At 41.5% G+C, this 16,500-nt stretch overlaps 1 protein-coding gene across 1 annotated transcript in view; it reads left to right on the top strand.

The window, feature by feature from the left end:
• itga11b (integrin, alpha 11b) overlaps positions 1-16,500 on the top strand; it is an 85,720-nt gene that overhangs the window by 29,067 nt on the left and 40,153 nt on the right. Inside the window, exon 2 of the mRNA XM_031801739.1 lies at positions 2,672-2,783. Coding sequence (XP_031657599.1) covers positions 2,672-2,783 — 112 coding nt within the window. The remainder of the gene's footprint in view (positions 1-2,671; positions 2,784-16,500) is intronic.

Below are 16,500 nucleotides of genomic sequence, written 5' to 3'. Positions count from 1 at the left end.
AATTTAAGTATAGGCGATATGTGCGATGGGGCGACACACCAAAAAATTTGGAATGGTGACATTTCCTCGATCAGTTTTCTATTGCTCATTTGCACGTCACATCAGTGATATCATGTCACCGTGTGGGACTGTGGGTCAATTAACTATGTCAGAGTGGGCACTCTGATTCTAGTTTGTAAGCTAGTCAGGCTACTGCCTGGGAAGGTCTCCTACTCAGAAATATAAGATGGGGAGGGGAGAAGGGTAGGCTGACATCAGGTCTCCCCACTGGAAACCTGAGGTAGGGGGAGCGGGGTAATCTATCAAATAACGCACCTCGAACTTTGTACAGTACTAATACAATTAGTAAAATCAGTCACACTGCGAAATGCTACCAAATAAACCACAATTCATTCATAATACTGCCAATATATACAGTGCCTTGCGAAAGTATTCGGCCCCCTTGAACTTTGCGACCTTTTGCCACATTTCAGGCTTCAAACATAAAGATATAAAACTGTATTTTTTTGTGAAGAATCAACAACAAGTGGGACACAATCATGAAGTGGAACAACATTTATTGGATATTTCAAAAAAATGTAACAAATCAAAAACTGAAAAATTGGGCGTGCAAAATTATTCAGCCCCCTTAAGTTAATACTTTGTAGCGCCACCTTTTGCTGTGATTACAGCTGTAAGTCGCTTGGGGTATGTCTCTATCAGTTTTGCACATCGAGAGACTGACATTTTTTCCCATTCCTCCTTGCAAAACAGCTGGAGCTCAGTGAGGTTGGATGGAGAGCATTTGTGAACAGCAGTTTTCAGTTCTTTCCACAGATTCTCGATTGGATTCAGGTCTGGACTTTGACTTGGCCATTCTAACACCTGGATATGTTTATTTTTTAACCATTCCATTGTAGATTTTGCTTTATGTTTTGGATCATTGTCTTGTTGGAAGACAAATCTCCGTCCCAGTCTCAGGTCTTTTGCAGACTCCATCAGGTTTTCTTCCAGAATGGTCCTGTATTTGGCTCCATCCATCTTCCCATCAATTTTAACCATCTTCCCTGTCCCTGCTGAAGAAAAGCAGGCCCAAACCATGATGCTGCCACCACCATGTTTGACAGTGGGGATGGTGTGTTCAGGGTGATGAGCTGTGTTGCTTTTACGCCAAACATAACGTTTTGCATTGTTGCCAAAAAGTTCAATATTGGTTTCATCTGACCAGAGCACCTTCTTCCACATGTTTGGTGTGTCTCCCAGGTGGCTTGTGGCAAACTTTAAATGACACTTTTATGGATATCTTTAAGAAATGGCTTTCTTCTTGCCACTCTTCCATAAAGGCCAGATTTGTGCAATATACGACTGATTGTTGTCCTATGGACAGAGTCTCCCACCTCAGCTGTAGATCTCTGCAGTTCATCCATAGTGATCATGGGCCTCTTGGCTGCATCTCTGATCAGTCTTCTCCTTGTATGAGCTGAAAGTTTAGAGGGACGGCCAGGTCTTGGTAGATTTGCAGTGGTCTGATACTCCTTCCATTTCAATATTATCGCTTGCACAGTGCTCCTTGGGATGTTTAAAGCTTGGGAAATCTTTTTGTATCCAAATCCGGCTTTAAACTTCTTCACAACAGTATCTCGGACCTGCCTGGTGTGTTCCTTGTTCTTCATGATGCTCTCTGCGCTTTTAACGGACCTCTGAGACTATCACAGTGCAGGTGCATTTATACGGAGACTTGATTACACACAGGTGGATTGTATTTATCATCATTAGTCATTTAGGTCAACATTGGATCATTCAAGAGATCCTCACTGAACTTCTGGAGAGAGTTTGCTGCACTGAAAGTAAAGGGGCTGAATAATTTTGCACGCCCAATTTTTTTTTGATTTGTTAAAAAAGTTTGAAATATCCAATAAATGTTGTTCCACTTCATGATTGTGTCCCACTTGTTGTTGATTCTTCACAAAAAAATACAGTTTTATATCTTTATGTTTGAAGCCTGAAATGTGGCAAAAGGTCGCAAAGTTCAAGTGGGCCGAATACTTTCGCAAGGCACTGTAGTTTCACAGACATATTGTGGCATTTTTTTCTGATTTCATTAAGAATAATAATCATTAAGAATAATAATATAAAACTAGTCTGCACACCACCAAGGTGAATTGGTTTAGTTTTGACTCTTTGTTGACAGTGTTGGCACTGTCAACCAAGAGTCACAACTAAACCAATTGACGCTTGAGTACCAAATCAGCAAAGATTTGTTTCCATTTGTCTTTGTTATTTCTTTTTGATATCAAGCGTGTAATTACACAACATTAGTTACATAGTGGAACAAGAAAATGTTTCTTAACATCAGTAGTTACACATGTGGACTAACCTTCAGCAAGTGAATGTGCAATTGCACATTTCGTGTTCCAAATGTGTAATACTTGAGAGCTACACAACCTTATTACCATGTAATTACTTAGTGACATCTATGTAACTACTATTATTACTACAGTTTTCACTGGGTAGTTACATATTAATAGGAGCAACGTATTGTAACGTGTTACTGGTAAGTTGGCTCCTCTCACTGTGCAAGTGATTGGTAAGCCCGTCGAGTGTGAGATGCAACGCAATAGTGGTGTGATTACATTCATTCAGTGTACTTAATCTTTTAAATGCTTATACAATGTTTTGTGTGTGTTTCTAGGCCTTCGGCAATGCTTCAATTTTGACACAAAGAAGTACAAGATCATTGAAGGCTCCAAAGAGGCCCAGTTTGGGTACACAGTGCAGCAGCATGAGGCAGGAGGACAGAAGTGGTAAGACACACTCTTTCTATTTTCTCTCGCTCACATTTCCACTCTAAATCACTATCACTTCCTCCCCACTCAGTCTTCCAATCACTGTAAAATGAAAAAGTTGATTTCATCATCACCCAAAGATTTGGACAAGTTCAGAAAGCATTTCAGAAAGGCTTTGGACAACGTTATTACTGTTCCCAGCAAGCAAAATGAAGTTGAAAGGATGTCTACAAGATGTATTTTCCAGTCATTCAAGTTAAGTTAATTTTAGGTTCTGAATGAAAGGAGAAAATATGTGTTTTCCTGATGTTTAAAATACGTATTTTGAGGTCCTCCCAAAACAAGAAAAAATGTGTTAGGTCCGGACCAGACCAAATCTTCAGCACAGTACGGCATATTTCAGTTCAGCATAGTGGAGTACAGTATAGTATGGTACATGACAGAGTGTTATTCAGTAGAGTACAGTTGAGTACGGTACACTACAGTAAAGTTTAATTCAGAAGAGAAAAGTACAGTAGAGTACAATAGTTTAATCCAGTACACTACAGTTTAATTCATTAGAGTAGACTACATTAGAGTAAACTATACTTTACTTTTCTTTATTGTAATGTCCCGTACTCTACTGTCCTCCACATTACTGTACAGTGCTGTTCAAACTTGTGAAACATAGACGTCTATGCTTGGTTCAGATTTGGTCAGGACTGGACCAAATCTGAACCTATCATAGACATCTATGTTTGCGCCAAAACAAGGCAGGACAGGACCAAATCTGAACGAAACATAGATGTTGAAATCAAGGCCGGTCCAGACTGCACCAAACAAAGTCTGTCCTTGCTTAGTGGGTTTCATACCTCTTCCAGAAAACATAGTGCTCAAGGGGTATAAATACTTTCTGATTCATTGACACGCAATGAGAGGTCATCAGAATCAGAAAGTATTTATACCCCTTGACCTTTTCCACATTTTGTTGTGTTACAGCCTGAAATCAAAATGGATGAAATATGTTTCTCTCACCAATCTACAGTACCCCATAATGACAATGTAAAAACATGCTTTTATTTTTTATATATTTTTATTATTTAATAGGAAATACAGAACATCTTATTTAGAAAAGTATTCACAACCCTGAGTCAATACGTTAGAATCACCTTTGGCAGTGATTTCTGCTGTGAGTCTTTAAATGGTAAGTTTCTAAGAGCTTTGCACACCTGGATTGTACAATATTTGCACAAAACTGTAACTTGGCCACTCAGAAACATTCAATGTTGTCTTGGTAAGCAACTTCAGTCTATATTTGGGCTGGTGTTTTAGGTTAATGTCCTGCTGAAAGGTGAATTTGTCCCTCATTGTCTGTTGGAAAGCAGACTGAACCAGGTTTTCCTCTAGGATTTTGCCTGTGCTTAGCTCTATTCCGTTTCTTTTTATCCTAAATAACTCCTTAGTCATTGCCGATGACAAGTATACCCATAACATGATGTAGCCACCACTATGCTTGAAAATATGAAGGGTGTTACTCAGTGATGTGTTGTGTTGGATTTGCCCCAAACACAACACTTTGTATTCAGGACATAACATTCCTTCTTTGTCACATTTTTTGCAGTTTTACTTTAGCTCCTTATTGTACAGGCTTCCTGTCATATACTCTGTCATATAGGTTAGTATTGTGGAGTAACTACAATGTTATACAATCCTCAGTTTTCTCCACATCCATTATACTTTAACTGTTTTAAAGTCACCATTGGCCTCAGGGTGAAATCTCTGAGAGGTTTACTTCCTCTCGGGCAACTGAGATAGGAAGGATGCCTGTTTCTTTGTAGTGACTGGATGTATTGATACAAAGTGTAATTCATAACTTCACCATGATAAAATGGATATTCTATGTCTGCAATTTTTTTTTTTTTGTCATCTACCAATAGGTGCCCTCCTTTGTGAGGCATTGGCAAGCATCCCTGTTGTTTGTGGTTTGAAATTCTGTGTTTGAAATTCACTGCTCGACTGAGGGACCTTACAGATAATTGTATATGTGGGGTAACGAGATGAGTTATTCATTCAAAAATCATGTTAACCTCACTAGGGTAGGGGTTAACATGATTCTTTATTTTGACCTCTAGATGAAAAGCGTGCCCAAAGTAAACTGCCTGCTACTCGGGCCCAGAAGCTAGGATATGCATAAAATAGATTTGGGTAGATTTGGATAGAAAACACTCTATAGTTTCCAAAACTGTTAAAATAATGTCTGTGAGTATAGCAGAACTGATATGGCAGGCGAAAACCTGAGGAAAATCCATCCAGGAAGTGCCATTATTTTGAAATGGCTGTTTTTCCAATGAAAGCCTATCCACTATTTAAAGGGATAGGACCCAGATTCCATTCCCTATGGCTTCCACTAGTTGTGAACAGTCTTTAGACATTGTTTCAGGCTTTTATTCTGAAAAATGAGGGAGAATGACCACTTTGAGTGAGTGGATAGTGGGATGTCCCCAGAGCTGTTTGCTGCGCGCGACCGAGAGCGTGCCTTTCTTGTTTTTATTTAATATTGACGACGCTATTGTCCGGTTGAAATATTTTAGATTATTTAGGCTAAAAACAACCTGAGGATCGATTATAAACATTGTTTGACATGTTTCTACAAACTTTTCCGGTATTGTTTGGAATTTTCGTCTGCCTGTTATTACTGTGTTTGAGCCATTGGATTACTGAACAAAACTTATTTGTGTAACTGGGGGTCTTGTGAGTACAACCATACAAAGATCATCAAAGGTAAGTGATTAATATTATTGCTATTTCTGACTTTTGTGACCAATCTACTTGGCTGGTCACTGTCTGCAATGTTTTGTGAGCTGGGCGCTGTCCTCAGATAATCGCATGGTATGCTTTTTGAAATCTGACACCGTGGTTGGATTAATAAGAAGTTAACATTTAAGCCGATGTATAACACTTGTTTTATGAATTTTTATTACGAGTATTTCTGTTTTTGAATTTGGTGCTCTGCAATTTCACTGGATGTTGGCCAGGTGGAACGGTAGTGTCCCACACCCCCTAGAGAGGTTAAACACTATTATTGTACACAGAGTGAGTCCATGCTACGTACTACGTGACTTGTTAAGCAAATTTGCCATAACAAAAGGGGTAGAATACTTTATTTTTTATTTATACATTTTTTTTCTAAAACATAATTCCACTTTGACATAATGTGGTGTTTTGTGTAGGCCAGTGAAACAAAATCTCAATTTAATCCATTTAAAATTCAGGCTGTAACACAAAATGTGGAAAAAGTCAAGGGATATGAATACTTTCTGAAAGCACTGTATTTGGATGAAAGAAGAGTACCCCTGGATATCAATAGGATTTTGTTCCTCCCAACAGACTCCATACAGTCATACACATCAGAACAAGAGCTGAGATGTTGCCTGGAGCTGAGATGTTTCCCACTACCCCATAAAGGTTGGCTGAAATAGGCCTGCATCAGGCGTCTTGCCTGTGGTTTGAGAATTATCTGTCAGATAAGACTCAAATAATGATTTCTGATTACCAGAGGTGTATCGCAGGGGTCGGTACTGTAACCTGTTCGCTTTACTACTTATATAAATAGCCTGTTAAAGGCTATGTTAGAGTTGCAATGTGACTTTGTTGCCTTAGAGAAAGCCCTGTTTGTTTTTTAACCTGTACTTAATGAGGGCAAGACTAAATATATGTTGTTCTCTAATTCTCGCAAAACATTTTCAAATGAACTGCATATTTATTAATTGGATGTTTCTCCCATCGATCGGGTTCAGGCCTATAAATATCTGGGCATTTGGATTGACAAAGACTTAATGTTTAAAAAAACATATGGATGAGCTAGTTTAAAAAAAAGCTAAGATTTAAAGTGGGATAATTTTTTTGAAATAGATATTTCCCCTCCTAAATATCAGTAAGCAGATTGTCCGGTCGAATTTCCTGCCAGTTCTAGACTATGGTGACACGATTTACCATATTGTAGCAGCCTCTACCCTTAAACCTTTGAATGTATCCTACCATAGCTCCCTTCGCTTTATCACAGGTGACAGTTTAATACTGCATCTTGTATCAAAAGGTTGGCTGGTCCTAGTTAAAATCCCATAGATCACTTCGTTATTGCCTACTACACAAACTTCCAACTGACCTAACTTTGTTGCTAACGTATAAAAGAATGAGCTACTGACCAATTTAGGGAAATGCTCCTTTTGTTTTAGTGCCCCCCATTGTTGGAATAACCTATAAAATTCCTTGCATGTTGATTCACTTGTGTCGCTAGGCCAGTTTAGGACTCTGGTGTTGAATACATTTTTTGAGGATGGCAGTTGTTTCAATTGATTGTCGTGGTTTATTTGTTGAAATTGTGGTGTTGAGGTTGTGGTGTTGTGGTTATTTTTGTTGTTTTATTTGTAATGTAAATGTTTTCTTCCTGTTTGTTAGAAAATGTTTGTACTCAGGGGACCCTTGTGTATGAAATCCTGGTCTCAATTGAGCTCCCCTGAATAAATAAAGTCAATTAATAAACAAAAATAAAAAAATAAGTGTAACGTCTCTCTCGTACATTGGAGATTATTTATGGTCATCTTTCGTTGAAATTCTGTTTTCATATTGTAAAAGTGGAAATGTGCAATCCATATGCCTCTAGCTAGCTTTTCCCTGCTTCATCATACACAATGTGCACGTGTACATGCATGCATGCAGGCGCATACACACACACATCCACCCACACACACCACCAATGGGTCTTTATGGCACTGGGTGTTTTGCCAACCTGGACACAGGGATAGGTGTCACATAGTTAACGAAAATTAGTCTCCCTCGATTTAGTATAACATGTTACATTTTGTATGGTATATATTCAATTGTGGATGTCCATCATCCATTTAGTATGAAATGTTAAAAATTGCAAATTCGTACAATATGTTATGAACTCCACATTGTTGTGGCTAACGTTAGCTAGGCTAGGGGTTAGAGGTTAGAGGTTAAGGGTTAGGGTTAGGGTTAGGAGTTTCATTTTTGGCTTAATATGTAAAGTCCCCTGTTTTGTGGACCTGTGTGGTTCTGGTACTTTCACTTAGAAATCGATATGTGGAAACCATAGATCGAAATTACTTGCATTGAGCGGTAGCCCTGATTCTTACGGACACAGGAGTACAATACGTTTGGAAAGTATTCAGAACCCTTGACTTTTTCTACATTTTGTTACGTGACAGTACATAGTTGAATGTGCTGACAACAAAATCACACAAAAAAAATTCGTGACAGTACATAGTTGAATGTGCTGACAACAAAATCACACAATTTTTTTTCAATGAAAATCAAATTGATCAACCCATCAACCCATGGAGGTCTGGATTTGGAGTCACACTCAAAATTAAAGTGGAAAACCACACTACAGGCTGATCCAACTTTGATGTAATGTCCTTAAAACAAGTCAAAATGAGGCTCAGTAGTGTGTGTGGCCTCCACGTGCCTGTATGACCTCCCTACAATGCCTGGGCATGCTCCTGATGAGGTGGTGGATGGTCTCCTGAGGGATCTCCTCCCAGACCTGGACTAAAGCATCCGCCAACTCCTGGACAGTCTGTGGTGCAACGTGGCGTTGGTGGATGGAGCGAGACATGATGTCCCAGATGTGCTCAATTGGATTCAGGTCTGGGGAACGGGCGGGCCAGTCCATAGCATCAATGCCTTCCTCTTGCAGGAACTGCTGACACACTCCAGCCACAAACGGTCTAGCATTGTCTTGCATTAGGAGGAACCCAGGGCCAACCGCACCAGCATATGGTCTCACAAGGGGCCTGAGGATCTCATCTCGGTACCTAATGGCAGTCATGCTACCTCTGGCGAGCACATGGAAACTCCACCCCACACCATGACTGACCCAGCGCCAAACCGGTCATGCTGGAGGATGTTGCAGGCAGCAGAACGTTCTCCACGGCGTCTCCAGACTTTGTCACGTCTGTCACATGTGCTCAGTGTGAACCTGCTTTCATCTGTGAAGAGCACAGTTGCGAATTTGCCAATCTTGGTGTTCTCTGGCAAATGCCAAATGTCCTGCACAGTGTTGGGCTGTAAGCACAACCCCCACCCGTGGACGTCGGGCCCTCATACCACCCTTGAGCAGACACATGCACATTTGTGGCCTGCTGGAGGTCATTTTGCAGGGCACTGGCAGTGCTCCTCCTGCTCCTCCTTGCACAAAGGCGGAGGTAGCAGTCCTGCTGCTGGGTTGTTGCCCCCCTACGGCCTCCTTCACGTCTCCTGATGTGCTGGCCTGTCTCCTGGTAGCGCCTCCATGCTCTGGACACTACGCTGACAGACACAGCAAACCTTCTAGCCACAGTTCGCATTGATGTGCCATCCTGGATGAGCTGCACTACCTGAGCCACTTGTGTGGGTTGTAGACTCCGTCTCATGCTACCACTAGAGTGAAAGCACCGCCAGCATTCAAAAGTGACCAAAACATCAGCCAGGAAGCATAGGAACTGAGAAGTGGTCTGTGGTCACCACCTGCAGAACCACTCCTTTATTGGGGGTGTCTTGCTGATTGCCTATAATTTCCACCTGTTGTCTATTCCATTTGCACAACAGCATGTGACATTTATTGTCAATCAGTGTTGCTTCCTAAGTGGACAGTTTGATTTCACAGAAGTGTGATTGACTTGGAGTTACATAGTGTTGTTAAAGTGTTCCCTTTATTTTTTTGAGCAGTGTATATTCAGCTCTGGGAAGAGTCTTGGTGGTTCTAAACTTCTTCAATTTAAGAATGATGTTGGCCACTGTGTTCTTCAATCCTGCAGACATTTTTTGGTACCCTTCCCCAGATCTGTGCAATCAGGGGAGAAGGGCCTTGTTCAGGGAGGTGACCAAGACCCGGATGGTCTCTCTGACAGAGCCCCAGAGTTCCTCTGTGGAGATGGGAGAGCTTTCCAGTAGGACAACCATCTCTGCAAGCACTCCACCAATCAGGTCTTTACGGTAGAGTGACCAGATGAATGCCACTCCTCAGTAAAAGGCACATGACAGCCCGCTTGGAGTTTGCCAAAAGGCACCTAAAGGACTCTCAGACCATGAGAAACAAGATTCTCTAGTCTGATGAAACCAAGATTGAACTCTTTGGCCTGAATGCCAAGCGTCACATCTGGAAGAAACCTGGCACCATCACTACGGTGAAGCATAGTGGTGGCAGCATCATGCTGTGGAGATGATGTTCAGTGGCAGGGACTGGGAGACTAGTCAGGTTTGAAAGAAAGATGATCTGTGCAAATACAGAAAAATCCTTGATGAAAACGTACTCCAAAGCGCTCAGGACCTCAGACTGGGGGGAAGGTTCACCTTCAAACTGGATAACGACTAAGCACAAAGCCAAGAAAATGCAAGAGTGGCTTTGGAACAAATCTCTGAATGTCCTTGAGGGGCCTAGCCATAGCCCGGGCATGAACCCCATCGAACATCTCTGGAGAAACCTGAAAATAGCTGTGCAGCAGTGCACTACCGTCTTTCCTATGTAACAAGGCCAAATGTAACATATCATACTAATTTGTGTCTCACAGATTTATGTTAAACTGAACAAAATTATAAACGTAACACGCAACAATTTCAACGATTTTACTGAGATACAGTTCATATAACGAAACCAGTCAATTGAAATAAATTCATTAGGCGCTAATCTATGGATTTCACATGGGAGGCCTGGGAGGCCCACCCACTCGGGAACCAGGCCCACCCACTGGGGGAGCCAGGCCCAGCCAATCAGAATGAGTTTTTCCCCACAAAAGGTCTTTATTACATACAGAAATTCTCCTCAGTTCAATCATCTGTCCAGGTGGCTGTCTTAGACGTTCCCAGAGGTGAAGAAGCCAGATGTGGAGATCTTGGGCTGGCGTGGTTACACGTGGTCTGCAGTTGTAAGGCCAGTTGGACGTACTGCCAAATTCTCAAAAATGATTATTGGAGGCAGCTTATGATAGAGAAATGAACATTCAATTCTCTGGCAACAGCTCTGATGGACATTGCTCACTAACAGGGATGTAAACAATTTTGTCCTCAAAATGAGATAAATAAGCTTTTTGTGTGTATGGGACATTTCTGGGATTTTTTTTTATTTCAGCTCATGAAATATGGGACCAACACTTTACATGTTGTGTTTCTATTTTTGTTCATTATATGTTAACTCTTGATGCCAGGCTGAAATTCCTTTCCTCTTCATGTCTGCTGTCAGTGAGGTATGAGTCTAGCCTGACAGAATATCATGTTTTTGTTCAACTATTAATGTGATCAATTATCATTTGTTTAAATGCTGCTAGCTTAACTTTTAATCGGGCGTCTTGGATGAGAGGGTTTGATCGTCAAGATGGCCGAGATTGAGTAACGTTCCAGGTCTTCTTTACGGTTTCCAGACTGGAAGTCTTTTAGCCATGCGGAATATCTTGCGGTTCTTCCAGGATTGCCAAATATTTTGCCCTATGAAGTCACAGGTAAATAAGTGGAAAGTATTTGTGTTTGTCTAGCAACCTGTTCGCAAGCATCCCAGAGGCTTTTGATGACTCTGGAAAGAATGTGTTGTGGTCGTTTATTCCCAAGCCCCCTTCTGTGCATCCCATCACTGGCCGATTAGTAGGGGGAGAAAAACAAACTACACAGTGATACAGGAAGGGGTTGTTACTTCACAAGCAGAGCCTGGGGTGTATTTATTAGTCGGGATTCCGTTGCAAAATGTTTTGTCTGTTGCAAAACGTTTTGCAACGGTAACCATTTACTCCAGAAGAAAAACGACTACACCCCAGGCTCTGCTTGTGAAGTAACAACCCCTTCCTTCCCGTATCACTGAGCAGTAAACGGTAAACGTTTTGCAACAAACTAAATGTTTTGCAACTGAATCTGACAAATGAATATATCCATAGTTTTCTATTTGAGCCTGGGGACCTTTGTAGAGGCATTGGTGACATGCAAAAAAGTATGTGGAGTCAACTGGCTAGAGCGATTAGAGCGTTGGAATAGTAACTGAAAGGTTGCAAGATCGAATCCCTGAGCTGACAAGGTAAAAATCTGTTGTTCTCCCCCTGAACAAGGCAGTTAACCCACTGTTCCTAGGCTGTCATTGAATATAAGAATTTGTTCATAACTGACTTGCCTAGTTAAATAAAGGTAAAAAAATATATATGTTTAATGCTTTGAAATGTATTTGGCCCTGATTAAATGGCCCAGAGGAACATATACAAACTTGTTTCCTCGATATTTACCTCTGGTGAATTTACACCAAGCATCACATTCAAACCTTAATGGCCTCTGGCATTTATATATGAATAGTTGCCATTCAAATGTGAGGGTGTTGAATATCACAGCCAAATACCGTTGGCCGTTAACGCTCTCCTAGTCATCTGTGTATCCAGCTGAATGACATCAGCTCCCACATTCTCTTCTACCTCAGATGAGAAGCCAAAGGCATCAGAGCATTGCGTAATGGGGTCAGACGCCTTTGACCTTTGAGTCAAAGGGAAGGTCACGCTAAGAGGTGGCAGATGTTTGCAGGGCTGCGTGAATCTGTTTATTTAGTTTGTTTGTTCCTTTGATCTTTGTGTTTGATTTTCGTCTGTGGCTTGGCGGGTGGACTGCAAACTACGGGCAGAACTTAACTCGTGCCTACACGTTAGTAAATGATTTCTTAAAAACTTTGCTAATGGGAGATTGCCTGCACCTGCGTGTTAAAACAAACTTGCTTGCAACTAAAACCTCACAAGAATAAACCAGTAGAGCGGTAGACTACAAAGCAAGATCAAGGAGTTAGCCAACTAATTTGCAAGAATATTCTGAAATAACTTCAACATTTAAAAAAATATAAGCTTTTAGAAAGATTAACTATTCCACATTTTGTTACATTACAGCCTTATTCTAAACTGGACAAAATACATGTTTTCCCTCATCAATCTACAGTACACACAATGCCCCCTAATGACGAAGAACACAGTGGCCTCCATCATTCTTAAATGGAATAAGTTTGGAACCACCAAGACTCTTCCTAGAGCTGGCTGCCCGGCAGAACTGAGCAGTCGGGAGAGAAGGGCCTTCGTCAAGGAGGTGACCAAGAACCCGATGGTCACTCTGACAGAGCTCCAGAGTTCCTCTGTTGAGATGGGAGAACCTTCCAGAAGGACAACCATCTCTGCAGCACTCCACCAATCAGGCCTTTATGGTAGAGTGACCAGATGGAAGCCACTCCTCAATAAAAGGCAGATGGCAGCCCGCATGGAGTTTGCCAAAAGGCACCTAAGGAGTCTCAGACAATTAGAAACAAGATTCTCTAGTCTGATGAAACCAAGATTGAACTCTCTGGCCTGATTGCCAAGCGTCACGTCTGGAGGAAACCTGGCACCATCCCTACTGTGAAGCAGGACAACGATTCTAAGCACAGGACCAATACAATGCAGGAGTGGCTTCAGGAATTCTGCCTATCAATCTAAAATACTTTTTGTAAGTACAGTTGAAGTCGGACGTTTACATAAACCTTAGCCAAATACATTTAAACTCCATTTTTCACAATTCCTGACATTTAATCCTAGTACAAATTCCCTGTCTTCGGTCAGTTAGGATCACCACTTTATTTTAAGAATGTGAAATGTCAGAACAATAGTAGAGAGAATGATTTATTTCAGCTTTATTTTCGTTCCTCACATTCCCAATGGGTCAGAAGTTTACATACACTCAATTAGTATTTGGTAGCATTGCCTTTAAATTGTTTAACTTGGGTCAAACGTTTCGGGTAGCCTTCCACAAGCTTTCCACGATAAGTTGGGTATAATTTGGCCCTTTCCTCCTGACCGAGCTGGTGTAACTGAGTCAGGTTTGTAGGCCTCCTTGCTCGAACACACTTTTTCAGTTCTGCCCACAAATTGTCCATAGGATTGAGGTCAGGGCTTTGTTATGGCCTCTCTAATACCTTGACTTTGTTGTCCTTAAGCCATTTTGCCACAACTATGGAAGTATGCTTGTGGTCATTGTCCATTTGGAAGACCCATTTGCAACCAAGCTTTAACTTCCTGACTGATGTCTTGATATGTTGCTTCAATATATCCACATAATTTTCCTTTCTCATGATGCCATTTATTTTGGGAAGCGCACCAGTCCATCCTGCAGCAAAGCACCCCCAAAACATGATGCTGCCACCCCCGTGCTTCCCGGTTGGGATGGTGTTCTTCGGCTTGAAAGCCTCCCCCTTTTTCCTCCAAACATAATGATGGTCATTATGGCCAAACAGTTCTATTTTTGTTTCATCAGACCAGAGGACATTTTTCCAAGAAATATGATCTTTGTCCCCATGTGCAGTTACAAACCGTAGTCTGGCTTTGTATTGGCGGTTTTGGAGCAGTGGCTTCTTCCTTTGCTGAGTGGCCTATCAGGTTGTCGATATAGGACTCGTTTTACTGTGGATATAGATACTTTTGATTTGCACTTTTTGCACCAAAGTACGTTCATCTCTAGGAGGCATCTCCTTCCTGAGCGGTATGATGGCTGCATGGTCCCATGGTGTTTATACTTGAGTACTATTGTTTGTACAGATGAAGGTGGTACCTTCAGGCGTTTGGAAATTGCTCCCAAGGATGAAACAGACTTGTGGAGGTCTACAATTCTTTTTTTCTGAGATCTTTGCTGATTTATTTAGATTTTACCATGATGTCAAGCAAAGAGGCACTGAGTTTAATGGTAGGCCTTGAAATACATTGAAATACACCTCCAATTGACTCAAATGATGATCAGAAGCTTCTAAAGCCATGACATAATTTTATGGAATTTTCCAAGCTATTTAAAGGCACAGTCAACTTAGTGTATGTAAACTTCTGACCCACTGGAATTGTGATACAATGAATTATAGGTGAAATAATATGTCTGTAAACAATTGTTGGAAAAATTACTTGTGTCATGCACAAAGTAGATGTCCTAACCGACTTGCCAAAACTATAGTTTGTTAACAAGAAATTTGTGGAGTGGTTGAAAAACTAGTTTTAATGACTTCAACCTAAGTGTATGTAAACTTACGACTTTAACTGTATGTAGAATTATAGTTCCTTCAAACATTTGATCTTAAATGACAACATAATTAGAATATCACATTTCAGGTAAGACCCAAATGCATACTGTGTTGAAGTAACATTGTTCATTACAGCAACAGGGGCAGGCAAACGACAGGTCAAGGCAGGCAGGGGTCGATAATCCAGAGTAGTGAGGCAAAGGTACAGGATTGCAGGCAGGCTCAGGGTCAGGTCAGGCAGAGGTTGGTAATCAAGTGTAGGGGCAAAGGTACAGGACGGCAGGCAGGCTCAGGGTCAGGCAGGCGGGCACAGATTCAGGACAGGCAAGGGTCAAAACCAGGAGCGTGAGAAAAAGAAAGACTACGGAGAGACCAGGGAAAAGCAGGAGCTGGGAATTTACAAGTTGTGAAGTCTTAAATACCAGTTGGATGCATTCACGTGCTTTGAACTCATCGAGAAATGCTGATTAGCTAATGGACGACAACCTGCGTAAACCAGCAAAGTAAAGTACAGCTATCATGCTTGTAAATAGATTATAGTATTCAAAGGGCATATTAATACCACAGAGATGTGAACTACTCACACTGCATGAGTGAAACGTACGGGGGGGAATGCGGATTCATTACTGTAAACAAAAACACAGATCCATTATGCAGGCTGAGGGTTTGTATGTAGTTTCCCATCACTCCCCAGACCATTTGATCTGAATGTTAAATAAATGAGCAGATTGCTGGTTAGGTCTTCTTTGGTATGGCATCAAACTCCAACGTGATTCAGGCATTTCCCAAGCACCATTTTGCCCAAGGCCCCATTTAGCACTATTACCCTCTCCTTTTGACACTAATGACTCGGTTCTAACTTTAATAACAGGCTCACCGCTGATTGTTTTAGCAGGTCCTCTGGAAATTGGCTGGAATACCAGTAGATAAGGCCTTCTTGTCTCTGGCTGTCATACTGTAGGTTTAAATACCGCTGAAGTGTGGACTCCAGGAGACTCCATCGTATGTTTGTAATAACGGTAATATTTATAGTAAAAGCCTGAGGTTGACAGGGCAAATGGCCTCCACGCCTCTCACAGAATTAGTACTTCACCACACTGTCCGCTGTCTATTCTCTCTTGTTGACATAGAAAATATTTGCCTTCATCCTTTGCTGTTTTAGTCATTCCAGGCTCTATTTAAATTTGTCTTTCCTTGATTCCTTGCATCCTATCTCCTTGCGTCAGTTCAAAACTAATAAAACAGTCTCAGCCACAAGGGCTAACCGCTTTCCAGGCTGTGTTCAACCTGTCAAGGAAACCTTGCTAGCTTGGTAGCTAGTTAGCAGCGAGGCTAGCTCCTACGCCAATTAGCTCTTTAAACTGTATGGTCTGTTTTTGTACCAGTACATTCCAGTACACGGAGCCATCTTAGAATTGATGATAAAGCATGACCAGCTTGGTCACCAGTATACCAGCATCACCAGCATAAGCTGGTATGCATCCAAAACACAGTGAAGGGCGGTCAACATTGTCCAAAACACTGCGAAGGCTGGTCACCAGAAAACCAGCATAACCAGCCAGACCATGCTGGTCAGAGCAGCTGGACCAGCTTGACCATACTGATCAGACCAGCTTTACCAGCATCCATCCAGAACTGACCAGCATAGACCAGTTAGGACCAGAAAATACCAGCATGGACCATCTTGAAATTTATGATGGTCTGTGCTGT

This window comes from Oncorhynchus kisutch, linkage group LG22 (assembly GCF_002021735.2).
Source record: "Oncorhynchus kisutch isolate 150728-3 linkage group LG22, Okis_V2, whole genome shotgun sequence".
NCBI classification, from domain to species: Eukaryota; Metazoa; Chordata; class Actinopteri; order Salmoniformes; family Salmonidae; genus Oncorhynchus; species Oncorhynchus kisutch.
This window is presented reverse-complemented; position numbering and strand designations above follow the sequence as displayed.